This window comes from Aristolochia californica, unplaced genomic scaffold, assembly GCF_029961685.1.
Source record: "Aristolochia californica isolate CCGP_79_NKW_82.1479 unplaced genomic scaffold, dmAriCali1.0.hap1 SCAF_1, whole genome shotgun sequence".
NCBI classification, from domain to species: Eukaryota; Viridiplantae; Streptophyta; class Magnoliopsida; order Piperales; family Aristolochiaceae; genus Aristolochia; species Aristolochia californica.
In genome coordinates, this window is record NW_027181770.1 from 59,295,057 (window position 1) to 59,322,559 (window position 27,503).

The window sequence follows — 27,503 nt, forward strand, 5'->3', positions numbered from 1 at the left end:
CTTATTTTCTTTTCTAGGGTCCCAAACATACCCTAAGAGAGGATTAGGTTCATCCACAAGGGGGCCTATGTCAATGGGGAAGAAGGAGATAGGCATATAATTTATGTAATAGTTGAAGCAAGGAGGCCTATGCCACCCCTAACTAGTGGCCCTTACTAGTGGAGCAAGAGGATCACAAAAGGGAGTCTACCCTTCTTCATTGATACATAAGTCAAGTAAAGTACCTCTAATCTACCAAGTTACTTGTGTAGTGAGTGTAATTAGCATGACTCTCCTTATATACACACCAGGTTAAAAACTATTTTGATTAAGTTTGAAGTAATTAATTACATTCAATCTTATCAATTTGATCCCGATTAGCAAAATAAATCAAGTTTTAATAGAATCATATGTACTAATGAAATTGACTTATTTTTATATTATGTTCAACTCATAATTTTATTATAATTATTTATTATATACTTTAAATAATAATTAATTTATTAACTTGATTATAACTGAGTACAATGAGTCTCTATTTATAATAGAAGAAATAAGTAAAATCATGTTACAATTAAACTATCGTCCCGGTCACACCAAAGTTAAAATTTTAAAAATAAGTCCTAAAATAACTAAATAATTGAACAAGAATAGAAGACTAATATAACTAAAACACCTTGTAATTGAGATTTTTTTTGTAAAATTTTATTCTCATAAAACTCCTCTTAGACTTAACCGTATTAATTCTGGCTCCGTAAGACTTCTTATTGTGAGAACAATATGTAGGACTCTTTTATGCCTCATTCACTTTCACTTTTGAGTGTTCTACCCCTCACCCCCTGATGACAAGGAGAAGAGGGAAGAGAAAAACAAGAGAAAAATGATTTTTTTAGGTTGCTTTGGTGTAGGCTCCGTGTCTGCTTCCACATCACAGGCTTCAAATGTTACTTACGACGGTGCTTGAGCACTCAGCAGAGCTCACGGCGAACCCTATGGTCCGACTGGTCTAGCCCTCAAAAATTTAAATTGGTCAAAACCCAACGAACGCTGCACGGTCGGGAGTCTGGACTGCAGACTCTATGAGTAAAAAATCCTCCAGAGACGATCACGATCAGGCTCTCCATCGACATTTGCTGCTTCAGACTTCAGTGTTTACCACGACACTTCACCGTGACTACCCGGAGAATTCAGCGTCTTCTTTGTCACCGGCGTAGGTACCCACTTTATCATCTCTTCCTTCCCTGTGCACATATATTTTCGACTCTGTCATTATTATCTCTATCCTAGGATCTATATCCGTTTCTTTCTGTTTCCTATCTAGATCCCTAATTTCCCCCTTTTTCTCATTTTCTCCATGTTCCTGGCTGATTCTTGCTCCTCATTGTTCCTGTTATTCTAATATTTCTGTTACTTGTTTTGTGCTTTCGAGTTTTCCTCGACTTTTCTGTTAGTTCAAGTAAGAACGGTTCTTAGAATTTCTGAATGTAGTTGTTTTGGTGCTGCTTGAATTTGGAGATTCTGTTGCTTGTTGTTGTTTTAGTTCTTTTTTTTTTTTCAATTTCTCTGAAGTTATTGTTCTGTTTATTTTGAACGTGGGTACCCTTTGCTTGGTCTGTGTAAACCGGTGCCATGGCTGTTGAAGTGGATGTTAATTTACACGTGTCACGGCATCGAACACCATTGGCTCCCAACAAATGCCCACAATGCAGAAGTGACGGAACACTTATGTATTATCCTCTGTGGTGGTTGGGGAACTGAATAGAAGTTCATAATGGAAGAAAAATTAACGAAAACTATGTTGTCTCACTACCAAGCGAGGAACCCACAACAAACGCAAAGATGAAACTTATCGTGTTTATTTTTCTCACTCATGGCAGAGAGCAGACTAAGTTCTGTGGCAGCCATTTGGGGAGAAGGTAATGCTTGTATTTTAGGCCAAGGCAACGGATGGAATGAATCATTACTTGACAAAGAACATCCTCATTAGACTTTAGTTAATATGATTCTGGACTTGTACACCCGTTGATTCCTTGGCTAGAAATGGAGTTCCCTTCATAAAAACTTATGATAGGAAATCCCTATCCACTTGATTAGTTGCATTCCATTCTATTTTGCTGCTCATGTATATTTGTGTTGCTTTTGATTAGTTTTATCCCAAAAAACTTACATGTTCCTCTTGCTATGCTATTGTACTGATTCTGTTTGGGTGAATTTGTGATATGCTGTTAGATCCTGTTTGTAAATCTTCTTCGCCATCTTAACAGATCTTAATTACTTGTCTACTGAAAGCTTCTAAAGCACAAGAGAGGAGATTTTTAACGATTTTTCTATTTTGAAACACGTTAAGGAGATATCACATTGAAATTTTCATGCACTTATTTTGTTATGTCATTTTATACTTTGATTCATCTCTTTTGATGTCTCAATCAATCTCTCATGATGTCATTCGTTGGTGATTTTAGATGTGCAGTACCCAGAATCATGGTTAACATGTTCCTAATTATTGTATTTCTTGCATCTTGTAGCTGCTCTCAATTTTGATGGGTAGTTTATCACATTATATTTCAGGATTTTTAGTTAAATGAAATGAGGTGTAATGCTTGTGGTAATCACATCTTGCATTTTCCTTTGTCAAGTGTCACAAGGGGAAGGTCTAGCAGAATTACATGTGTAATTATTTTTTGTCTTAGAACTATGTTCATGAAAATCAAGTAAATTAGTTCTATTTGCTTGAGAACTATTTTGGACAGTTACACGGTTTTTCTTGGTTTCATGTTAAATTCAACGCATTGGCTCTTTTCAACTGGTATGCATCAAATTTTTGCTTGAGCTAGGCAATTGATATTATATTGTTTCAGAATACGTGAAAATGTTCTAGATGGGTATTACGGTGACCAGAATGAATGTGGCCTATTTTGGATTGCTGAGGATTTGTGAGACAAGATTGGGCCCATTTAGTAGATAAACTTTTCCCTTTGCCTGTGTCCTTTTAAACTGTGCTCTCTCTATTACTTGATTAGTTAAGCTTTCGGTTGTGGATGGTATACTGTGTATGGTGGATTGTGGTCGCTAGTTGATGAACTTGATCAATTTATGCAACATGTGCTGTAAAGACCTTCATATCTTTAAGCCTATGTGAGGAGTACCGACCACTAAATATCTTTGCTTTGTATTTGTGTGTGCAGGAATTTACTGGTATTTTCTATTTTGAAATTGCCTATGTAGAATCTACTTTCCAAGGGGAACATATGGAGGAAAATACAAGTTCAAGGAGGCCACGGATTCTTTTGGCTGCCAGTGGAAGTGTTGCTGCTATTAAATTTGGAGTTCTTTGCCATAGTTTTTCTGAATGGGGAGAAGTGAAAGCGGTTGCCACTAAGTCTTCTTTACATTTCATTGATAAATCTTCACTCCCTAGGGAAGTAACACTATATACAGATGAAGATGAGTGGTCTAGCTGGAAGAGAATAGGAGATGAGGTACTTCACATTGAACTTCGCAAGTGGGCAGACATAATGGTTATTGCCCCATTGTCAGCAAATACACTTGCAAAGGTATGATTATGTTCTAGGGACTTTGGATGCTTTTCTTAGTTACTTCTCGGATTTATCAATTGATAGTTTTGCTGTGTATCGAGAATGATTCTTCCATATCAGTATAGTATTTCAAAAAGGTTGCTTAATTCAGGTAGAACATTCCATACTTGTGGCTTTGTGTTGTTACAGGAGGCTGGAAATCACCATTTGAAGGATTCGTTGTTAAAGTCATTGTTGTTGAAAAACATATTCCACCAGGGGTTGCTTTTAAAAGTATATAATCTGACTATGAATAGTGTTGGATTAGAATAAAGACCACTGGTTAGATAATATTTCATGTTATTCGGGAAATAGGTAAAATTTAGACTTTCCATTGGAGACATATTGGGATTGTAATGGATATGTTTGGGACACCTGAATTAGTAACTGCTTATCTTCGATACTTTCATGATGAGGGTGTCCTATTGCTCTGTTTCACATAATTTTTCCAGAAGATTAAAGAACTTCCTTCTTCCCATGTTTCTGCTTTTGAATCATGCTCATAGGTTTTCTGCTGGTCTTGTTTAGATAGCGGGAGGATTATGTGACAACCTGTTATCCTGCATCGTGAGGGCATGGGACTATAGTAAGCCACTCTTTTTGGCTCCTGCCATGAACACCTTTATGTGGAAGAACCCTTTCACAGAACGCCATCTTCTGTCTATCAGCGAACTTGGTATATCCATTATTCCACCCATAACAAAGAGATTGGCTTGTGGTGATTCTGGAAATGGAGCCATGGCTGAACCATACCAGATATTTGCTACAGTGAGGCTCTCTTTCCCCTCTCAGCCGCCAAATGCTATGAATGGTTAGCTTAGAATTGCTATCAGATTGATGTAACATTCTCAAGTCTATGTATCTTTAAAAGTTGATTGCAAAATGTGTTCACTTGACTGTTTTCCTAAATACCTCTGTATCCATTGGGTGTTCTGTGTAAACTTTTTTAGTTTGTATCAGTGGTGTTCAACTATGGGTGATCGGGTGGATTTGGATTAACTGGATGGATGGGTTCGTCTGCAGAGTGGTTCATGAGATTGGTTGTGGTTACTCTGTTAATGGTTTACATACAGGAACTTTGTTCTTCACTAACTAGTATTGTTATTATCGAGGCATGTTCACTCCACTTCTACAATAAGTGTACTTCTCTTACTTAACGATTGTATAGAGCCTGCACACTGTCGTTTTCATTTGTACTTAATCCGTCATTTTTTACCTTTGATATTGGCATCTTATCTTATCTGTTGCAGTTTTACCTAATCAAAAAAAAAAAAAATTGATTGCTGTTCATTTTTTACATGACTAATGCTTAAAAAAGCATCTGCATAACAGTCTCAAATCATCCAAATATCTATAAGAAAGTCATTTATTGAATTTGATACTCATCCCAAAGTATGCTACAAATGCCTCGTACACCAAAAGCAGACAGACCGAATCAATAACACAGGAACGAAAGAATGAATGCATGAATGAGAACCTCATGATACATGAATCAAACACCAACAGACCTTATCATAAATGCTCCAAGTACCACTTATAAGTCTCCACAAGTCCATCTCTTAGTGAAATTTTAGGTGTCCATCCTAGACCAGCCAACTTTGAACTATCCATGAGCTTCCTTGGAGTTCCATCTGGCTTCGTTTTGTCCCAGGCATGCTCTCCCTCAAAACCCACTTCCTTCCCACTTCCCACATTTAGGTGGCTCAACCCACTGTACTTGTCCATCATAAAAACCACAGCGTCTGCTAAATCATCAAGGCAGGCAGAACATGGGAATTCTCCGGATGAAAATTATCATTAGGGCCGTAAAGGTTGGTGGGCATTGCAGATATTGCATCCCAGTTGTACTGTAACCTGTACGCTTGGCACATTTTGATGCCAGCAATCTTAGCAACAGCATACCACTCGTTTGTTGGCTCCAATGGGGCAGTGAGAAGGGCGTCTTCAGTGATGGGTTGAGGCGCAAATTTGGGGTAAATGCAGGAGGAGCCAAGGAAAAGGAGTTTCTGGACTGAGCCACATCGGTATGCAGCATCAATAACATTCGTCTGGATCTGGAGGTTGATGGAGATGAAGTCTGCTGGATAGGTATTATTTGCATGAATCCCTCCAACCTTAGCTGCAGAAATGATCACGTATTTTGGGCGTTCCTGATTGAAGAATCTCTCGACTTCAGATTGACGAGTGAGATCCAATTCCTTCTGAGATCGAAGAACAAGGTTCTCAAAGCCAAGAGATTGCAGCTTGCGAACGACGGCAGACCCGACAAGCCCACGGTGACCCGCGACGAAGATCATAGCAGTTTTATCCGAGAGGAAGGACCCGGGAGCGTTTCTAAAACCGGAAACAATTTAGGGATTTGATTCATGATAAATCTGAGCTAAAGTATAACAAAAAACTTATTTTTTGTTCAATTACAGCACTAGCAAAAAATGGGCACAAACAAAAAGGATTACAGAACACAAAAAAGAAGGGTATAATGTACAGATCAAGATAGTGTGGAGAAGGAAAACGTACCATTTTCGGTCGTTTTGAGTGAAGAAGAGTGGCGAACAATGAGGTCCCAGAAGCTCTCGACCCTGTGAATTTGTCACTGACCGCCGACACGAAGTCCTCTCTCAATCAAACTATAAAAAAAAAGGACAAATACTAACTCCTCTTGTACGAAGCGTATGAAAATCTTCACCAGGAAAACAGAACAGTCTGAGGTTACTCTCTGTCTGATAATAGGATAAAACCGTTCTATCAAATATCAATACTCATAGAGTCGATTTTATGAAATTTATGGAAATATATCTATTTATTGATAAATACGAATATTAAATATAATTATTGTTTCCTAAGTTAGTAGGATTGACATTAGCCGCTAGGGATGGGCATGAGACGAATTAGACGAAGAAGGGATCCAATCCAAATTTGGCCAGGATGAGTTTCATGGTTCTACAATGAAAAGAAGAGAAAAAACGAATTCAAATCTGAAACTGAACTGGTCATTCAAAGCATCTTCAGTATTTTCCAGAATGGGAGCAAACTGTAGGAGCTCTCAAACTGATTCACCCCATTCAAACGGTAAACAAACACCAGAATCACTTCCTCTTAATGAGGGAGGTCATGGGGGTCTTCCCCTGTTTCTACAGCTAGCTACAGATTGAAGTAAATGGCAAACTTTTTGACTTCATTGCTTGTGTATAGAGAATAGAATTCTTCCCTTTCTTGGCATAACCATCTTCTTCATTCAACAAAGATAAGAAAGAAAAGAAGAAACAAAGATAACAAGAAATATATTATCTTGCTACTCTTTTTCAGCAAAATATCATTCTAAGCACTCATTTCCTAATAAAGAATACCTTATTATCAAAGAAAATATTATCTTGCTCTGCTATGCATCTCTCAATCACTTCACGGCTACAGTGCTTTTTCAGTGCCTCAATCTCACCCTGCAAATATTTAAAAATTTCCTGACATGTCTACAAGGGATCCCAATGAAATCAAACTTTCCAAAAGGAAAGAAAACGGAGAATAACTACTTCAATTTCATCTTTAAAAGTTGAAATTCACCTTCAAATAACCATTTCCTGCACCTCAGCAACAAACTCCGGTAAAGAAAAAGACCTGCATCAAAGACCCATTGAATTAGAAAAGTAATCCACTTGGACCCAGGATCATAATTCGCCCACTAAGCATGTTAAGTTAACCAGAATCTCTCCTGCAACTCGGCCTCCAGGCCATCCACCGTTCTATCTTTCCTCTTGCAGCTGCCAAACCATTCTCTCCGGTTCCAAACTTCTCATCAGCGACACCCATCAGAAATACGGCGGAAGAACTTCCAAATCCATAATGAAATGCCAGAGCTGTTTTTCTTTCAGAGCGAATAAATTTAAGGAGAAATCATAATCGTGTAACTCTTTCCCAACAGCAGAACAAAAGAAAGCAGTAAGACATCAAGAATTAAAAAAAAAAAAAACCATAAAGGAAAGATGTAAAAACAAAACTAGTTAAAGACAAATTCTAAGATAAAGCGTAGGCACGAGTTTCTTCTGCATCGGATGAGTCCTCTTCTTCCTTCTTGAGGAGCTCTCTTCTGCGGGAAGGGGCCCCGAGGCCCAGCCATGAGAATTTTACGACGGCGATGAACAGTTCCATCAAGGATCAGAGCCTTTGGAGAAAACCCAGAACGGACGTCGATGCTGGCTGCATGGAGAGAACAAGAAAAAGGAAAGAACAAGAAATAGAGGGCTTCAAAGCATTTCGTTGTGCCAAGATAAAAAGAAGGCAGAATTAAAGAAAAAAGAAAAGGAAGAAAAACAGGGAGAGACAAAAAGAATGAAAACAGAGCATAGCGGCTCTGAATGACTCAACAAGAAAGAACAAAAAAAGAAAACATAAAACGCAAAAACGAAAGACCAGAGAAAAGAGATCGGAAGAAAGGTGAAGTACTGACAACAACGCAGCATCGAGGACGCCAATTAAAACTCTACACCAATGAGGGAAAAAGAAAACAGCACGCCGAATCTCTGGATGGTGCCGCGAAAATTTGAAAAAGAAAAAAATCCGGTATGCAAGGTGATGATCAAGAAATACAGAAATGAGAAAACGAAAAAGAAAGAAGGGAAGAAAGGATAGGATCTTCTCTCGCGATGAAAAGCCTCTTGGAAAAATTCAATATCTCAATCCTCCTTGCTTCCTCCCTCATCAGGCCTGATTTTCCCCCTCATGATTATGGGCAGAGAGGCATCTGATGAGAGAGGAGGAAGAAGGATAAAGGTATTGAATTCGATTTGATGGAGGCCCCTTCGTCCTGCTTGCCGTTCTCGCACAGAGGAAGGAGAGGCTTCGCGCTTCGATTCTTTTTAAACTTTGAAACAAACCCAATTTTCATATCAAACCGTTGAATAATTTAGATTCATCGGACCCGTTGGATAAGTGTGATCGGCAGAAAGCATCTCGACCATGCGTAGGGTTCAGTCCTGCCTCTGCTGATGTCGGATCTGACCATTATTCGGACCCTAAACGCCTCCGAATATTAAGCTCGATTGTAAGGATGACAGGATGACAAGACGACGAGGTGAGTACTAGGTTTGCAGGGCTGTAATGGTAATTAAAATATTATTAAAGTTAGGATTTAATCAATTATGTTTATTTAATTATTAAAATATTTCTTATGTTATTAATAAATAAATAAATAAAAATTTATTTATTTATTATATTAGATTATTTTATTTTTTATTTTTTATAATTATTTAAGTACACAATTAATTATCACACATAATTATTGTATTAATATATAACAAATTTTTAATTAATATAATATCATATATAATGAACCATGTAGCAGCCTGGGCCCACAACGCCCGCCTCTTGTCTGCCATCCAAACACTCCGCCAAATCCACCCGGGCGCCACCATCTCCTTAGCGGATTTCTGGAAGACCCATCGGACCGTCGTGACCACCCCTGACGAGGTACGTACTCCGGGAGCCGCTCAAAACTTGTGGCGGGACCGGCGGTGGGCCGTACAACTTCAAGGTTTTCGCCACGTGTGGGGTGGCGGAGGCGTCGAAAGCCTGCACGGCGCCGTCCACCTCACAGAGGGCATGCAGTGTTTCTGCGGGGCGGATACAGGACCCTCCATTTTCCCGAGTAGTTCGCCATGGGCGAGTTGGGGTATAATGAAAGCTTAATGGCCTTTATATATATATATCGTATCAGGAACAGCAAGAACAAGAACAAAGAAACCCTAATTGAAGACTTCCTTGGAGCGAAGGACACAGGGTTGGTCAGGGTTAGTTGGAAAAATCAATACAGCTAAAGACTTCAAAGAGCTTGCTTTAATATCCCCACATGGGATTCAAATCTTCGAATCGGTGAATCCAACTGAAGACCATTTCAAAAAATAAAACAAGCATTAAAACCTCTGGGGTTGCATTTAATTCATTCAAATTTTAAATTTGAATAACAGTCAAATGTAGAATCCATAATAGTCAAATGTAGAATCCATGATCAACTGGGTCAAAACCAAAACTTAACAAGCCACAGCATAAAAATATAGCAAAAAAAATCCCCCAGAAGCATCTAGCACAGGAAACTTGTTCACCAATAAATCAATTATGCAAAAAGAAAGAGCCAGGGAACTAACTCATTGTCACTGCTTAAGACAAAAAAAAAGACATAATTGAAGTTGGTATAATACTGCTACATGCTGCTCATAAAAGTAACGCATTTTCTCTACATTCTGTTTTTGTGGCTATAGAAGTGTTCTCCAAAAACTAAATTTGGTTCTGCTTGCTGCCTGGGGATATTTGATTGCAAACATGAATAGACATTGAATGAACTGCAAAGAAATCTCTTTTTCCCTGTAACTGCTGTTCCTTTTTAACTGGAAAGGGCTCATGTATCAAGCCAGAAAGGGTAGTCACAAGGACCATTTCCACCAGTCATATAGGAAGAAAAAATAAAAACTGATAAAATTGGTATTCATACAGTTTATTAAGAAGTCAAAAAATAAGCATACATAACAATAGAGAAAGAATCAAATATAGACAATGAGAAATAACATAGTGGAGGAGACAGATATATTCAAATGTGAATGTCTTAACTGCACAGAAAATAAAGAAGTTATTTTAATAGACAATACAGGAAGAATCAAATATAGACAATGGGAAATAGTAGGGTAGTGGAGGAGACAGATATATTCAAATGTAAATGTCTTAACTGCACAGAAAATAAAGAAGTTATTTTAATAGACCTGTGGTTCAGTAAGCAAGCCATAATTGTTTATTTTGGAGTGTCCATTGTGGTTTGGACAGAAAATTCGAATCCAGGCAGTATCATAAACTTATGTAAACCTTGTTAACAACCAGCTTCTTTAAAGATAAGAAAAAAAAATAACAAAAAGAGGACAAGGAATGCATAATTAATATATAGCTGGCTTCAGAATGAGCTGTATTCCTTTTTTATTTCAAATGTTTCACCTTGATATTACAACAAGAACAACATCAAATTATCAATATACAATTATTATAAACAAGTGAAAAAAAAAAACTGTGAACTACTTTTCAATTTGCTGAGCAGCTAAAATGGTAGCGTTACCCATGAGACCCTTCCTTGCCCGACTCTATCTACATAGTATGGTCGGCTTTGGCTTGTTCTGTACACCATTTTCCTCGACTCTAACATCAGATTACATAATCATAGTATACTAAGAAAAGGGTGTCAGAGGTTATGTGAGGAAGCCTATCAACATACACATAAAAGCGCGTCAAATTCTCCTTAGCCAAAGTAACTGTGTCAAGCACATCGCCATTCCCAGTGAGAACCCACAGGTCTCTTGAGCTAACCCGTTTTAGACTACCCCTGCAAAAAGGACACGATTGCGACCGCAAGTTCCTGCAATAAAAAATTGGAAAAGCATATGTATTTCAGTGATCAGAGAAAGTGGAAACTAAAGGGTGCCGATGCCATCTTCTACAGAGAGCTTGCATCCTCTTAACATTAAATGTGTGAAGTAAATCAAGCACAACGAGGATTGTGAACTGTTGAAAGTTCACACTCATCAAAAGATCTAACAATTCTACAAATGTTATCTCAGCATTGACACTCAAAATCAGTTTTAATGGCAATGCTGTCCATTTTCTGAAATTCTTACAAGAAGAAGAAGCATGTTCTGACCATTCATATGGTGGGGACTAAAATGCTTTCACCCACGGCTTGTTCAATTCAGCAGTGCAGGCATTACTACTCACCAGTCACGGTAACATCCTATGCACATAGCATGGTTGCAATTAGGTAACACAATCTTGCTGCAGGCTTCCATACAAATTCCACACTCATCTTCTCTCTCTGTGTCCTTGTCAGAGAGCTTTCTTCTCTCTTCGACCCTCTTTCTGCTAATAATCTCCATCGATCGAGCTTTCTGCTTCGAGTCTTCTAGTTCTGCTAATTCAGCCTCAAGTTGCTGAAGTGAAGGATATATCACAGCTGCAAATTTTGAATGGAGAATATCAGGCTTATATGGAAATGTAATAAAGAAAGCATGAGAATAAAATAGAAAAAAAAAAAAAAAAAACAGTGAAGAAACAACAACTACACAAATGTGGACAGTATGAGACAAAACAGGAGAACCGTGTACCATAAAATTCTTTAAGGCTGGCTTTCCTCTCATAGGAAGACAATGTCGTGTTTCCATCTAGATGAACCTGAGTAGAAGTGCAAGGCATCAGGCCAATGACAACAAGTCTTACATTTTAATGAAAATATTATCAAATTAAAATCCAAGGAAAATGAAGAAAAAATAAAATACCTTGTAAATGAGTACATGAAGCAATCCTAAATAACTTGGAACAGAATATGTGCAACTGCAGTCCATCCATTGCATTAGAAAGAAAAAAAGTGGCGCCAACGGGCTGTAAAATAGCTTCATCTGAAGATACACCCCATCATAAGCTCTTGGAATGGCAGCAGCTCTGTGAACCAAACACCCGAATACTCAATTTAAAGCATATATTAGGCCGAATGAGAAATCCATCTAATTATCAGCACTAGGAGTAAGCATTTAAAAATAAAAATGCTTGAACAAAAAGGAAAGCAATTCAGGAAAAAGGCAATAAAAAAACAAAAGCATCTAAACATGCGCTCAACATTCAAATATCCCCTCATCCATTTCAAAGAGAAGTTGCTTGAAAGCTGATGGAAATTGACAGAATTTGAATAATAAAAATTCAAAGTCTTAGATGAGCACTTCAACTATAAGAAACGAAAGGAATTCAAAGGACTTGTAACAGGAACAGAGAGAAAAAAAAAATTATTCGGCCTTCTTATTTCAAAACGGAAAACTAGACCTTCATATTTTCTAACATAAATTTCTGCAGGCTCACAGACCAAAAAAAAGTACAGAAACACAGTGAATAAACAGAACCCAAGCATCCTTATTGGGATTTTTGGAGAAAAACTAACTACCGGTACAAACTTTCCTTCGCGGTTTTAGAAACCAAAAAGTCTTACAAGCAAAATAGAACCCCTAAAACCGCAAGGAAGAAACCCAAGACAGCAAAGACAACAAGAGCAGACCCATGAAAGAAATCAAAGAAGAAACCCATTAAAACAGAACTCACAAGGTATTTGCATGCTGAATATCAGCTTCAAGGGCTTTCAGAGTCTCCCTATACGAAGACGACCGCAAAAGCTGATACTGCAACATCTCCCTCACAATCCCTTTTGCTCCCAGGAAGAATATTAATACCCAGAGGGAGTAGAAACAAGAAAAGGAACAGAATAAACAGAAGATGATGAGCAGTTACGGCGTACAGTGTCTAGGCGATGTTTGCTAAATAGATAGATATTAATAAAAACCAGTTTTGAAGAGACTTTGATGACGCCTTCCTGCCTTCTTGATGGTCCCACCCGCTTTTGATATTGGAGACCTAATCCACCAAAAGATAGGTACAGGACAGAGAAGCTCGTCATTCATCCTCCTGCTTTAGTTAATTGTTAGTTGGGCTGCTGGGAGGGGCCAGATGACTCTTTCCACCATGGGGAGATGCTCACCCTCATTAAATACCCCTTTCATGTTACAGAAAAACAAAAAAACACTCAATAGCTTTCAAGTTTTCTACTTTCCCACCGAAATCACGCTTTTTATTTCCCCTTTCTTCCTTTCCTTTTGATAAACACGCCTTGGTTGTTGGAAGATTTGTTTATTGCAAATTTGTTTAATCTTTCAGACTATGTTGATGTGTTTTGTAAGATCATGATATGGGAAACTTGTTTTTAAATTTGAGGTCAAAGATTAACAGCCACAGACAAGACTTAAAGAACACAGTTTACTTTCCCAAGTAGGACAGAGATGATTTCTTTGTAGGAATAAGATGAGTGTATTAATCAGAAAAACGCATTATTCTAATCCCTGAGCTTGTTTTTTTTAAACTTGAAGAAACATTTAGATTATTTTTTTTTTTTGGCAAAAATTAAGGGGGTGTATGGAATTCGTAATTGATGACATTAAATAATTGCAATTCCTTTTACCAATAATTAGTTGAAACAGACCACATGGACCACCAAACTTTACATTAGCCACTAATTATGTAAATCTAATCATGCTATGGAAGGTGTAAAACCTAACATGATTGAGATTTTTAATGGTTTTCTCTTTTAAAAGATTTCAACTTTCAACAAGTAAAAAAAGGGGAATTGATATCCTTCAATATCTCCTAATAAACAAACAGAATTTATCCTCACTCTTGATCACTGTGCTAACCAAATCATTCATTCAATAAAAAAAATCTTTTAAACCTAAAACTTTCAATTAGAAAGGACCCCTTTCAATCAATTTCCAAGACAAATCTAATAAAAAATATCATCTCTAAGGATCTAAATTTTCATTATCTGATAAACACTTCTTAATTGGGTGATTCCTGTTACTTCCAGCTTGCTTTCATGGCCAAAAAATTGGAAACGTGTGCCTGGGGAAAGCTAGTCTGAATTGTTTATTTTCAAGGGGTTTATCTGGATTGGATAGACCAAAACTGAGATCAGCTGAGTCAGATCTGAAGAATCTTCAAGGGATAGGAGATGCTCTGCTCTGGCATTTGCTGGGGATAAATTATTTCTATTGGATTATTGAACAGATTGTCAATAGTTGTCGCCTTGTGTTTTTTTTCTTTCCTTTCCTGGTTTATCAAATTATGGAAGCTTGAGAAGAAAAGAATATGCAGACTGGTTGGTCAAATCCAGTTACTTAACTAATCTCAGGATTCTCTTTTTTTTTCTTTTCTTTTTAAGGGTTCCAAACAGACCTCAAGAATAAGGAAATTGATGGATTTCTAAATGCACCCAATAGACATTGCATTTAAATATTATTAATTTAATATTTAAATATTTCATAATAAGATCTGATAAGAAAATTATGTATAATCTCCAATGACTAAACAATATGCCCACCACCTCCAAAAGGTGGACAATGTCCACTCAATAGGACATTCCTGAATTGATGAATGGTCTCGATTAATGATGGGGTTCCCATTCACTCTCAGACGAGGGACCACAAGTGCTCTGCAATCTTGCCAGAAGAAAGCCCTACATGGGTGTCCTTTAAGAGGAAATAGCATCAATAAATTGACATATCAGAATCAAATCTAATGACAAGAACAAAGGTTCCTCTCTTTTTCTTTTTGATTTTTTTTTTTTCTCAGAAACAGCATAGACTTCTCTATCACCAAGAGAAGTCCCAGCAGCAGGAACATTAATTTGTGTCATGTTCTATCAGTATGCCTGGCGAAGCCTTACATAAATGGATCTGTTTCCATCGACGTCCCAGTGAAAAAGATCTACCAAAAACTTCAAAAGGAGCAGTTAAGAATAAAATTAAATATAAAAGAGCCTATCAGTAATTGAATGCGTTCAAAAGTTTAAGCTGGATTCTTGATCTCGTCTGTCATCCAACCAAGTTGTTGATTCTCCTGCTAATTCAGCATGTACTGCTATTCAACATTTTATGGTTTGGACAACAATACCGATATCACTGTTGAATAGAAGAACTTTCTGAGAGGAAAATGAACATAATTTACTGAAATTACAAAGTTCATGAGTCAAGTATAATAAGCCTGAGCAGCATCTCTAGTAGGGACTGCAAAGAGTTTACATGCATGACCAAAAATTTAAGGAGCAAAAGACCAGTTTAAAATAAAAAGGCACAAACTTGACTCTTTTTCTAATCTAACATTAAACAGTACATAGAAAATAGAAAAAAGAATGAAATTAAAAGCTCAAGTTTCAAAAGATCACAATAACACCAAAAAAAAAAAAAAAAAGGTATAAAGAATACTATGTTTTGTCAGCCAAAAAAAAATATGAAAAGAAAAATACATGGATGATGTGACACGTGTAAAACTCTCACAGTTACGTAAAGAGCGTATATACATCTCTTTGATAACCCCTAACCATCAACATCCTAGGAATATTCTCGACCAAGAGATCCATGTATTCCATATAGAAATATGCTGGGTGATTAATTGGAGGTGCTGGCAGGCTCACTAGCACCACCGCCGCCATTCTCGAATACCTAAGTATGGTCGAATTCAGCTTAAGAGTCGTGTAAAGGAATTTGTCTACCTGTTGCTCATTCACCACCACTTGCCTCCCATCAGCCATCAAGGGTTTGCCTTCCTTCGCAGCCTTCTCTTTCATCTCAACCAAATAAGATGCTATCCGCCTCTGTGCCCCAGTAAATGCCTCCAATGAATTGTCCTGATGGACCCCACCTTCAACATGAGCCTCCCATGACTTGATAGTCACAACTATGACCTCTGCTTGCATCCGTAGATCATACAGGAATTTTTTCACAGAGGCCTTGAGCTCCTCAGCCTCAGCATCCTCTTCAGCTATGCAAAATACCTGGATCTTGCAGCTCTCAAAGCTCTCCTTAGTCAGCAACAGTTGGGAAAGGAGGAGCATTAGCCCACCATCCCTCACAATCCAGTAAAGGTCAATGGTCCCAAACTGCCTTTGGTATTCATTGGGCCATTCATCAAGACCTTTGACAATCACAACAGCCTTGTTGGCCACAATGCAATCATTAATTATGCTAACAAAGGTGGAAGGGATTTCAGTCAGGTTTTCACGGCGCCAAATTTCAGGGTAGCGCATGACAACAATGTTGGGTTTGAGATTGCCAAGGCCCATAGTCTGGACAATGCCACGGAATCCCTCAGACATAGAGGGGGCCACAACAATCTCCGCAACACCCTCACAGCGCTTGTACTCAATATAAGTGCTAAGTTGCCGGCAGACAGCTTTGGCATCTTCAGCACACTCATAGTAGTCACCATCAAGCATAGAGACAAAGATGGACATTCCACGGCCCTTCTTCTTCATGCAGTTGGCAAAGTCAGCAAGTTTGGGGTGGCAGGGGACATTTTCAGGGAGCTTCCCCCATGGCCGGCAGAGTATTAGGGGAATCGGATACCAATTTTTGGGGTGGACCTGATCAGCTGCAAAAGAGAGAAGTGGCATAAATAGCAATACATGCAAGTCAACACTTCCATTTCTATAACTGGAGACACAGAGAAGAATTATTTCTGTATATTTTCTTGTTTTAAGTGTTACACATTTTTAGGCCCAGACACAGATGACAATTCTAATGGCAGAAATAAACCTATGATACTCAGACGCCACATATGGCCATCCTCCCATAAGATTAAAATGTAATAAAACAAAATGCAGTAACCAAGAACATCTTGACTAAAAAATAAATGTGAGAAAATGATTAATACCTCCAAGTGACCTTAAACTCCGAAGAGCCAATTGGAAATATGCACTCTTAAAACCATCACCCCAATCACCCGCCTTGCCTTTTAAGCATACATAATAATAGATAAGGCTAACTAGGGCCAAAAACACCACGGTGAAGGTCCATGAGATCAGAAACATGATCACTGTGGCAAAGAGGACCGGCAGATCGAGTAAGAGGCACATAATACTGGCAATGAACACAAACTCAAGCAGAAACAACCATGGAGTGAAATGGATTACCATACCAATACATAGAGATGCCCCAAGAAGTGAAAGGCTCCAGTGATGAAACTTCCACCTTGGACGCCAGCTAGGAGCGTCAAGAAGATCCAGAAGGAAACAAGACAAGTTAACTCCAGCATAACACAAAAGGAAGAACATTGTTATGCTTGGTGTGATCAAATCAAGATTTCCAATCACAACACACACAATACAGATGAAGGCAGTAAACAAAGTCGCAAGGTGTGGCTCTCCACCATCTGCAGCCTTGAAATATTTAAGAATGGGAAGAATATCGTCATTTGCAATTGCAGCTAGCAGGCGTGGTGCACCTGTTAGAGTCTGAAGTGCTGCACCCAGAGTGGAGAGAATGATTCCAATATAAATAATGGCTGGAACAGGCCAAGCTACAGCAGCAGTAAGGAGCCTGCATTACACATGGTTTTCACCAACAGAAGTATTATCTCAAATAAATGGATTATGGCAAATCAACAAACTTTCCACAATGAATTGCAGTTAGTACCTGTCCGTCAAAAGCTCCTCACGAGTGGCAAGAGCCCCAAATAATAATACAGAAACTAGATACATAGCAGTGGTTGTGAGGGTTGCAGCCAATGTTCCAATTGGTATGGATTGCTGTGTATCTTTCAGCGATGCCGAACGATTAGAACCCGCCATAATTCCCGTGACAGCCGGAAAGAAAAGACCAACTAATGCACTAAGAGAAGTGAAAAATCTAACAGTTAGAAAACCATTACAAGGACTAGTATTAGAGAAGTAGAGCATGGAATATGAAGCAGAAGCAGAAAGCAGCTTACTGAAAATTCCAGTAAATGGATCCTTCAGGATCTGGCACCCCAGCATTGTTGGTAGTTTGGTAATCAGAGCTCCAGTTATCTCTGAATGTTTTCAAGCTCAACCCAGTGATTCCAGCTGTACAGAAAAATCCCAAATACGTCTCATTTAGGAGCATAATAAGTTAAACATGTAAATAACAAACACTTGCATTAACAAATCCTCTCCTGGTAGACCGCATATCCTAGAAAACTTTCATTTATTCTACCAAAACTTCTCAAACCACAAGTGGAAGCCAGTGCAAATTTGAATAAATAAATAATATAAAAGGAAAAAAAAACTTACGTGGAGCTTTATGCCTTGGTGCCACAAAAATCCCTATAAATATGCAGAACAGTGAAAACAGGACAGGTATAAGAAAAGCAGGGGCAACTCGGTTTATAATTTTCACACCCCCAAACACAATAAAACATAAAAGGATGGTGATAACGACCCCATAAATTTGTAGGTCATGTAAATTTGGTGTGTGTATTGTTTCTTTAACTCCTCCAGGTACTAAAGTGGAATTAACACTTGTAGCCGTTGCTGCATTGAAAATAACAGCAAATTTAAGCAACAAAAAAAAAAGAACACAGGCTGAAAATATAAGGCTATATTAAAAAGTGGAATCAGGCTTACCTTTAAAAATACCAGCAGCAGGTACAGCATCTAGAAAGGTCTCCACAGCTCCCAATACATACCTGAATCAATAAGCAGCAGCAAATGCATGTAAAGAAAATTGAGCCACATATTCCTTACTAATCAATTGCAATGACAACTGCAAATCAGCAAGCAAGAACTGAATCCCTTGAACTCTTTAAGTGCCAGCTCAGCTGAGTCCATATCATTTTTGCAGGAAACATGTTTCCTCATAAAAAGTTTTCTCATATAGACATAAATTTGGCTGGATACAATTAAAGAAACTTCTGACATGTTTCTGAAAATTTGGAGAAGGATGTCTCCAGGAAATGCCTAGAACTAAGAAAACTCTTAGAAAACAAGATTTCAGAAAATGGCACGAGCAAGGCATTTTGGAGAAGCATTCCTGAGTGAAAGCTGATCTTCTTCACATATCATAATAAAAGCAGTGAAAGCGTTGTGTTCATTTAAGTTCCTACTTCATTTGATATTTAATTTGGGCTCCTAGCCCAGTATTAATGGCAGATTCACAGTTGTTGCCGCCTACTCTCATATCAGAAAGCAAAACCACAGTATGCATGAGCACAAGGCAAACCTAGCTTGGAAACTCTCAGGGCCTAGTAAAATCAAAATTTTCGTATGAACGGCCATTAGGGAACAGATCCTCACCTCTGACAACCTCCATAAAAGAGGCTACACAACCCCTGATTGTACCTGTCCCCTTTGTGGTGTCTGCAATGAGACAGTTCAGCATGTTTTCCTACATTGTGGGTTTTCTTGGCAAGTCTGGATGAAGATCTTTCAGAAGATTGGACTCCAAGTGGGGCTGCACCAAGACTCTTCAGCACCTATTAAATGGTTATGGGGATCCGCCTACCTAGGTTGGGCAAGTTAATTCTCTTGGCATGCCTTGCGCATGTCCCATAGAGCCTATGGCTCGAGCAAAATAACCGAAGATTCAACTCCAAGACTAGCACCCCGGACAATACGGTTTTTCATGTAGTGGGCCTTATCTCGAGTTGGTTACATACCAAGAAGGAGTTTGCCTCTCTATCGGGTGTCTCCCTTCGAGAAAACTAGAGTTTGATTGCTCATATGGCGGGGCCTTGCAGGACTCCGATTATGGCCACCTAGAATTCTCCTCTTTGTGACTGCATCAAACTCAATTTTGATGGCAGTGTTTTAGGTTGTCCTGGACCGGCTGGAGCAGGTGGTGTTTTCAAAATAGTAGTGGAGACCCTATTCTATCTTATGTTGGGCAGGTGGGTATTGCTGATTCAAATACTACTGAAGTGAGTGCTCTTCTATTCAGCCTCTGAATCTTCAAGGAACATCTCCATGGCAAGCTGCTTATTGAAGGAGACTCAAAGACTATCATCAACTGGTGTTCAAAAGATAGCTCCCCTCTTGGCACCATTGGCCTATCACTGATTGTATTGCTAACATTGTGTCATCTATTCATTGTAATTGGAATCTCATTCCTAGATCAGCCAATTCTTTGGCTAATAAATTGGCAAACTTCGGAACCTCTCAGCAATCTCTCATTGTTTGGGAAGGCTTCCCCCCTTTGTAATCTGCTCGTTTGAGCTTACGTCTTAATAAAATTCAGTATCATTTCAAAAAAAAAAAAAAATTGGGCTCTTAAGAGTATCTTATTCTTTGATATTAATTCTTCAGAATTTTCCTATTTGGATGGAAACATTATATAAGATTTCCTCTAAACGTTTCATAAAGGTTCCCAAAACTTTATTTTGTTTCGTAATTTTACATTTCATTTTACAAATTTTCAGATGCAATACTCCTTGCATTCTCATTTCTTATCCTATTCCATGATAGCCATAGAAACGAAAATGCAGGGGTACCAATCATAGCAAAATTAGTCTATGACAAAGAAATAGGAGACGTGATTTTATTGCCTTTTTTAACTAATTTTTACAGCCAGTATTTTTTTTGAATAATTCAGGAATTCCACAATTTTTATTAAATTAATTAAATAATGCCATATTGGGTAAAGATGCCAAATTGCTCAAAATTTTACAAACTAGATTGTGCCAAAATAACAGATTCACAGATTCTCTTGGTTCTTGTTCAGGTCTGGCTGTACTACTGCCTGGTTAGATGTGATTATCTTGAGTCCATTAGTTGGGAAGAGGCATCACAAGTTTGGCTGGTCATTTTGGGAGGAACTGGCACACCTCCAACATGGTATTATTGGAGCTTATCTAAACCCACCCATTTTTGTCAAATAACATGTGTGTGCTGCCTAGAGATCTAAGCATATACTCTCCATGCGTTAGGCAAAATTGTCAATTTAGACTTGGATGTGCGGTTGATGGGTACAAAACAATTTCAAAATTTTGTAGTTGTACATTTGCTCTACGTTAGGCTGGTTGTCCAAGAGTGAGAATAGTCTCATATTTGTTTGAGCTTGAAAAAATCCTAAGCTAAGAAAAGGTTTCCTAACTACAGCCGATCAGTTTGGGAGAAGTAGCCCAACTTCAGCAATACCGATGACATATTATAGGTGGTAGCATAATTGCTAGTCAATGGCTTAGGTAAGCACCCAGTTTTCCTATGACCTGTTGTTCAATCCTCACAGTTTTGGCCATTCCATAGTAAAGCAGATTATGTAAATGGGTTAAAACACTTTTTCTCCCTTGAGACAGAATCATTTTAATGCAAAGATTCTGCTCAAACTCATTTCCCACTCAAAAACACTAAAACCAAGTAGAACTAAAGCTCAGTCATTTTGAGAACTCATAGAGAAGTGATACAAACTTACATAGAACCAGCCACAGCATTTCCAAGGAAGAAACACAGCCCAATGCTTACACCAACTTCCGGACCCAAGGCTCGACCAATTAGATAATATGGTCCACCACCCTGAGGGCACGAGCAAAGCATAAAACAGGATCACTCAAGGGCCTATCTTCACACAAAGCCAAAGACAAGTGACAAAGCTAGTGTACCTTCATGGCACCATTAGTGGCAATTGCACTCAATGATATTCCAGTTAAAAAGGTGCATGCTCCACAGAAGGCGACCAACAAAAGTGACTCACCGATGCCTCCCATGCCAACAATCCTAAAAAAGGAATTATTAATAAGGGACATCACAAACTAAGAGCAATTCATATAAAAGCACTGCAAAACAAGAAAGATTGAATGAATGATGGTTTCAGGCTGAAAGACATTATTACCAAGAAAATCGGATATAATAGATAATTCCCAAAATATTCTGTAAGCAAGGCACGAACACACCCATCATTGTCCCAAGCTTAAGATCATTTGGCTGCAGAAACAACTCAAATTCATTAGAGAGAAAGGAAAAATAAACAAATCTGCAAGGTCATGACTACAAGCAGACTATTTTCATCTGTCTTCTAAACTACAAACTTACACTGTATTCAAAAAACCTTCCTGGCCCCAAATCAGCACAAATAATTACTTCTGCCACTTTTGTTGAGTGGGAAAAAGTCTCATATTCATAAGCGTTAAAAAGTATGATTGAGTTATAAGGTTGAGTAATAGACCTCCTAAATACCTAGTCAGTTGGGATGGAACCAAGTTCAATCCAACTATAGTATCAGAGCAAGATGTCTATATGGGCTGAAGCCCAATGGTGAGTTTGTTGTGAGTTTGTGCTCCGATCCACGTCTCAACCCCATTATGTGTGGAAGCCTGGACCTGAGAGAGTAATTGAGTGGGAAAAAGTCTCACATTGATAAGTGTTAAGAAGTGTGGTTGGGTTATAAGGTCAAGTAATAGGCCTCCTAAGTGGGGCTAGTCATTTTGGGATGGAACCAAGCTTGATCCAACAACTTTGCTATTTCTCAATTACTTAGTAATAGCCCTAATATGCCTTAACCCCTCTCACGTAGGCCACCATAGTCTACTCTTCCAAACTTGAGCAGATGCACCACTCCTAAAGTTTCCAAAAAATCTCATAAAAGAAACCACCTACATAATTACATACAAGTATATACAGTTAAAAACCTATCTATATTGTCCAACACCCATCTTTGAAGAAGATCAAATACAGGTTTCTATTTCATATTTTTGCAATTTTCATGGCCAAAGTAAGACCACATGTTCCAAGAAACAACAAATCCAGTACACTAACTTTCAATAGTTGGGTAACAGCCGAATAGAGACAAGACATTGTTCTGCTAAAGTACACTACTATCAAGGCTTTATGTAATGTGGGTACTATCTGACTGCGGTAAGTCATCCGGTTACATAAACTCATTGTAGAGGTTGCCTCACCCATATGTATAACTTTCGATAGTAGGAATGCTTTGACATGTAAATTATATCTTTACTGATAGAAAAACTGTGCTGTGAAATGTAGTCCTAATTTTGTTGGTAGAAAACTTCAATGTTACAACCAGCACAATACTGCAACCTTGAAATTAAATAAAAGCAATTTAGCTACTAAAGCACCTTAGGTTGTCCAAGAGTGATTGAAACATCTTCTTCACCATCCCTAGTACCTGAATGAGTAGGGACCTGCTCTCCAATCATACTGCAGTTACAGAAATGGTTCAAATGCTTGTTATTAGTTAAAGGCAATTATAATAGATCTTATCCAAGAGGAGCAAAATACAATTGTTCAGAAAGGACAGGAGAAAATTTACAGATTCAAGGGGAAAGAAAAAAAAGAAAAAATGAATAGTAAGCCTTATAAATATTGAAAACAACAATAAAAACTAAACAAATACAAGCTATATATAGCAGAGTTGCATAAAATGGTTCAACTGCATACTTCTTTAAACCCAATTTATTGACAAGAGAATCAAAACCAAATAACTCCAGTTTTGATTCCCTCTGTGCTCCACTAAATTCCGCATGGTTCTCCTCAACATGATTCTCCTCACTAGCATCAGACTCCATATTGGGTAATGAACTCATACTGATTTCCTGCATAACATAAGAAAAAAACGGTGTTATCTTCATAAATACTGTAGAAGAACTATATTCCATGTTCACAAGTGTTGTTAACAGATTTTCAACGTGAAATGACACTGGAACCTTCGAATTATAACTGCCAGCTAGCAAAACCCAATTGGACCACTATTGATTAAAATAAACAAGAAAGTCCTTTAATGAAGATCTTATTAATCCAACAATAGTCACCCCAAATCCAGCGAAGGCACAGAAGAACATAAAAAAACACAAGATAATAAATTTACTTTCTTCTTTTCTTATTTTGAGAATAGTGAAAATTTCATTAAGAGAAAAGAAGAATTAGAAAAAGATACAAAACAAGACTAAAAAAATAAATCAAACTTCGAACTAAAAGATAGAAACATGGGCCACCGCAGAGTCATTGATTGCAAATTGGGATGGTATTGCTCTCACAACATGTTGTAGAGAAACATTCCTTATACCCAATGCATCAGTCATCACATTGAACTTCTAATAGTATGAACCACTCTAACGGGAGATTAACACAAATAGCCATAACCTCATCATTTTTCTTTTTTGACGAAGCATAACCTCATTATATACTGACCAAAATCCTGAGGCCATTTTGTCGAAAACGAGCCAAGTATACACTCTCACAACATGTAGTGGAGAAACATTCCTTCTACCCAATGTATCAGTTATCCCATTGCCACTTCTAATAGTATGAAACCACTCTAACAGGAGGTTCATAAAGACAGCCATAACCTCATCATTTTTTATTTTTTTTATGATGCTTAATCTCATCGTACACTCATCAAAATCTCCAAGGAAAGCCCATTTTGTTGAAAAACCACCCAAGGACCACCCAAGATTGTATGATAGGAGAAGCATAATTATGCCAAAAGGTCCTCATACCACAAAGATGAACACGAAATTCTGCTTCTACTATAATTACAACACCCAAAGAGGACAAAGTAGACCAGAATAACACGCCCTGAACACAATCAGGGAGAACACCCACTCTTGCTGGGCCTAGATTTCCTCTAAAAACTGCCATCATTCAGTCACCTCTCACAAGAAGGGCTTCCATTGTTGAATTGTACTAGACCTAGAATCCATAAAGCAGCCACATTCATCCATGGATCTCCTAAAACGGCACTAGTTAAATGATAGAAGGAACCCAAAATTGAGTATAATATATATGCACTATCACCCCTCCTATAGTGTATTTGAAATCCTCGCATGTTCTACGATTACTTTCCTCCCATCCCGAGTCTCACACCTTAAAAGTTCCCAAACTCTACAAGGTTCATCATTTAAAGAATTTTACATTAAGTTTCTGTAGAGGATGATAAGTTTGAAGTTACATTTGGGCTAGCAATCGAGTATCCTGAATTGTTTTAAGTGTCCAGGGAAGAGTTATAACATGGTGATAATAAATTAAACACATGGGAAACCAGCTCTAAAGACAGAAAATTGTAATTTTGTGAGGTGAAAGCAAGAAATGAATAATAAACTTCATCATTCGCTTCCCGTTGGAGCATGTCTGACAGATAAACTGCCCTAATATATTCAACATGTTTTGGGCATGGCAGTTCTCCGATTTTCTGTTTATAATCAACAGAAAGATATGCAAATCAAATGCTGGTGAGATATCTCCATCCACAGAAGTAACCCATGAAAATGAGTTTCGAGTTCATACCTTATGTAATGTTTGCAAGGCTCGAGTCTGGGAAGAACCACAAACAGAGAGCAGGTGCAAACCTACTAGTTATGCAATCAGCATAAACCTGTCCCTTTGCCTTCTTCTAAGATTCAAAAGCAACAGAAGTCCTATGGCAACCAGTCAAAAAAATTTGTTTCACTCGAAAGAAAATAATAATAATCATATTGATACCGTGTGCAATCCAACATACACAAAAAAAAAAACACAACCTTTCGCTCCGTAAGATGTAATATACATAAATAAAGAGCCTAAAACGTAATCTCACATGAAGCTAAACACGAAAAAATGCCACTAAATGACCGACTACTAATCAAACATATGACTAGCGACTTTGAAGTTTGAACCAACTCACACTTGAAACTGACAGAAAGAAACCCAATCAAACACAGCAATGAAATCGCAATAAACATCTACATTACTCAAGAACTCGTATATAAAGTCGCAACAAACACCTACAAATCTGCAACTCTCGTTTAAGCATTGAGCAAGAAAAAACACAGAAAACCAAGCAAACAGAATGCCAACCTGATAGATATTCGGTATCGTTCTCACAGCTGACGACATGGCCCCACTTGAAAAATCCCAGCAAGGCCAGTCAGATCCGTGATCAGAAGCAACGCTCACTAAACCCGGAGAGTATTAAACCCCCAAACGATTCAATTCCGAATGTGAAACAAAGAATAAGAATCCCCGCCTTCAAATCGAACGGACGAGCCCCACTTGATGATTCAATCCTTCAAACGCTGTTGTGTTCGAGTAGGAGGAGAGATCTGGCTGGGGGTTATGGTCCAGTTCCTGCTGTAAACAGCGGGGCAGAAGAAACGGAGAGAGTAAGGTTTCGGACTTTTAACAGAAAAAAAAACAGATAATAAGTTGACGCCGTCACGAAGGCGGAGACGCGGCGCGGCGGCCGTTTGATCACTTCTAGGAATTTGGGAGAGAAAAGAAAATTTGAAAAATAGTTTTTTGATTTTTCCGCCAGCCCGTGGAAAGGACAGAGCAAAGAAAGGGGGAGAAGTAGGAAAAGGGGCAAAATTTTCAAGCAACCTAGGGTTTCTTGATTTGACCAGATTGAAAAAAAAAAAATTAGGATCTGATCAAATAAGATGACAAAAATCCTTTAACCTATATAATATTCGTAAATTAAGTTATTGATGAGTTAAACGATAATGTTGGTTTTATTATCCTAATTCTCTTCTAAAAATTAAAAAATTGTTTAAAAATAAGTTTGCTAATACCTTGGGAATTAGGGTTGGATCAATCAACAAATAAAATACTAGATTATATTACTAGTTCCATAACCAAATGAAATTTATAAAATTTAGTTAAATATAATTACATATGTTACATATGCCTATTGACATGATATCAGAGCCAAATCCAACACATCCCACCTTCGAATCCCGCGGGGAGCGATTAGGGGCGGGGTGGGTGTCGAGGTGGTTCCGATCCACCTCTTTTGAGTAGGTTGGTTTTTCGCACTTAAACAACTAGTCTTTTAGGTTGCATTGGCCAGCCTTTTGACACTCCTAACTTAGTACATGTAGGTTTTTACATAAATTTATTTTTTATCACTAGCTTGAGAAAATAATATTCTCATATTTAGGAATCGATAATAGAAGATTTAAAGAAAGATGTAATTTTTTTTGAATTCTAAGTGGTTTGAAGGAGGTTTAAATATTTGTTTAATTTTGTATATTTTATTTTTTTATATTATTTATTTAATAATTATCTTCGTGTATGTTTTTGTATTTTAGTTGTTTATAATTTAAACTATTATACTTATTTAAATTATTTTAATATATATATATTTATTAGTTTTTTTAAAATAATTATTGTAATTTAAAATATTATTTTAATTAATTTATAAATTAAATTAAATTTATAAGATTTTGTTAATTTAATTTTTTTTATAATGTATATTTTATATAATAATTTTAGAAACTTTAAATAATTATTTAGTACTATAATTTTTATAATTTAAATTAAAAATTGAAATTTATTGGATTCCATGTCCTTATTTGGATGTCCTATTATATAACAATCCTAAATTATCGGATATCCATAAGATCCAATACCTGTTTAAATATTTTCCTCCGTGCAGTCGCTAGTGGAAGAAGGTTCGGTCAGACCGGGGGGTTTTGAGCATTGGACCCGGATCAAGTGAAGTGATTAAAAGTCGTGTTCACTTGTACGTGTTGCCTCACAGAACCGAGGTACGTCCCCCCGTGTCTTCTGCAGAGTTTTTGCCGCTTCCGCCATTAATGAGACCGTATCGGTACTGTTTCCAAAATCGTTTTTAAAGTTTAACCTCGATCTTGAGAAAGAAAAAGCAAAGCAGA

General features: G+C 37.7%; 3 protein-coding genes, 1 long non-coding RNA gene and 1 pseudogene across 5 annotated transcripts; 1 reads left to right on the plus strand and 4 right to left on the minus strand.

Annotated features, from left to right (window-relative positions):
* Positions 1–957: 957 nt before the first annotated feature.
* On the plus strand, positions 958–4,714 carry LOC137953391 (phosphopantothenoylcysteine decarboxylase-like). 2 transcript variants are annotated; one of them, XM_068800770.1, is made up of 3 exons: positions 958–1,193; positions 3,165–3,533; positions 4,083–4,714. In XM_068800770.1, exons 2-3 carry the CDS (start codon positions 3,228–3,230, stop codon positions 4,368–4,370), a joined length of 594 nt encoding a protein of 197 aa, XP_068656871.1. In that variant the 5' UTR covers positions 958–1,193; positions 3,165–3,227; the 3' UTR covers positions 4,371–4,714. The 2 variants fall into 2 exon arrangements, with proteins under 2 accessions (XP_068656871.1, XP_068656881.1); XM_068800780.1 differs by having other exon boundaries at positions 958–1,189.
* A 227-nt stretch (positions 4,715–4,941) lies between these two features.
* LOC137949564 (GDP-L-fucose synthase 1-like) lies at positions 4,942–6,074 on the minus strand (annotated as a pseudogene).
* A 781-nt stretch (positions 6,075–6,855) lies between these two features.
* On the minus strand, positions 6,856–7,300 carry LOC137963924 (uncharacterized). The gene is made up of 3 exons (XR_011115259.1): positions 7,250–7,300; positions 7,113–7,166; positions 6,856–6,991 (listed from the first exon to the last, which is right to left on the minus strand). It is a non-coding gene; the product is annotated as an uncharacterized lncRNA (long non-coding RNA).
* A 3,149-nt stretch (positions 7,301–10,449) lies between these two features.
* Positions 10,450–12,859, minus strand: LOC137963943 (E3 ubiquitin-protein ligase AIRP2-like). Its single transcript, XM_068811176.1, has 5 exons — positions 12,663–12,859; positions 11,852–12,014; positions 11,681–11,747; positions 11,295–11,529; positions 10,450–10,938 (listed from the first exon to the last, which is right to left on the minus strand). The coding sequence occupies exons 1-5, from the start codon at positions 12,746–12,748 to the stop codon at positions 10,728–10,730; spliced, it is 762 nt and encodes a 253-aa protein (XP_068667277.1). The 5' UTR covers positions 12,749–12,859; the 3' UTR covers positions 10,450–10,727.
* A 2,293-nt stretch (positions 12,860–15,152) lies between these two features.
* LOC137963953 (cation-chloride cotransporter 1-like) lies at positions 15,153–26,090 on the minus strand. Its single transcript, XM_068811187.1, has 14 exons — positions 25,687–26,090; positions 25,138–25,268; positions 23,293–23,447; positions 22,971–23,052; positions 21,728–21,819; positions 21,498–21,612; positions 21,311–21,411; positions 18,529–18,590; positions 18,196–18,435; positions 17,874–17,988; positions 17,579–17,773; positions 17,082–17,482; positions 16,818–16,979; positions 15,153–16,535 (listed from the first exon to the last, which is right to left on the minus strand). The coding sequence occupies exons 3-14, from the start codon at positions 23,436–23,438 to the stop codon at positions 15,445–15,447; spliced, it is 2,802 nt and encodes a 933-aa protein (XP_068667288.1). The 5' UTR covers positions 23,439–23,447; positions 25,138–25,268; positions 25,687–26,090; the 3' UTR covers positions 15,153–15,444.
* Positions 26,091–27,503: the final 1,413 nt, after the last annotated feature.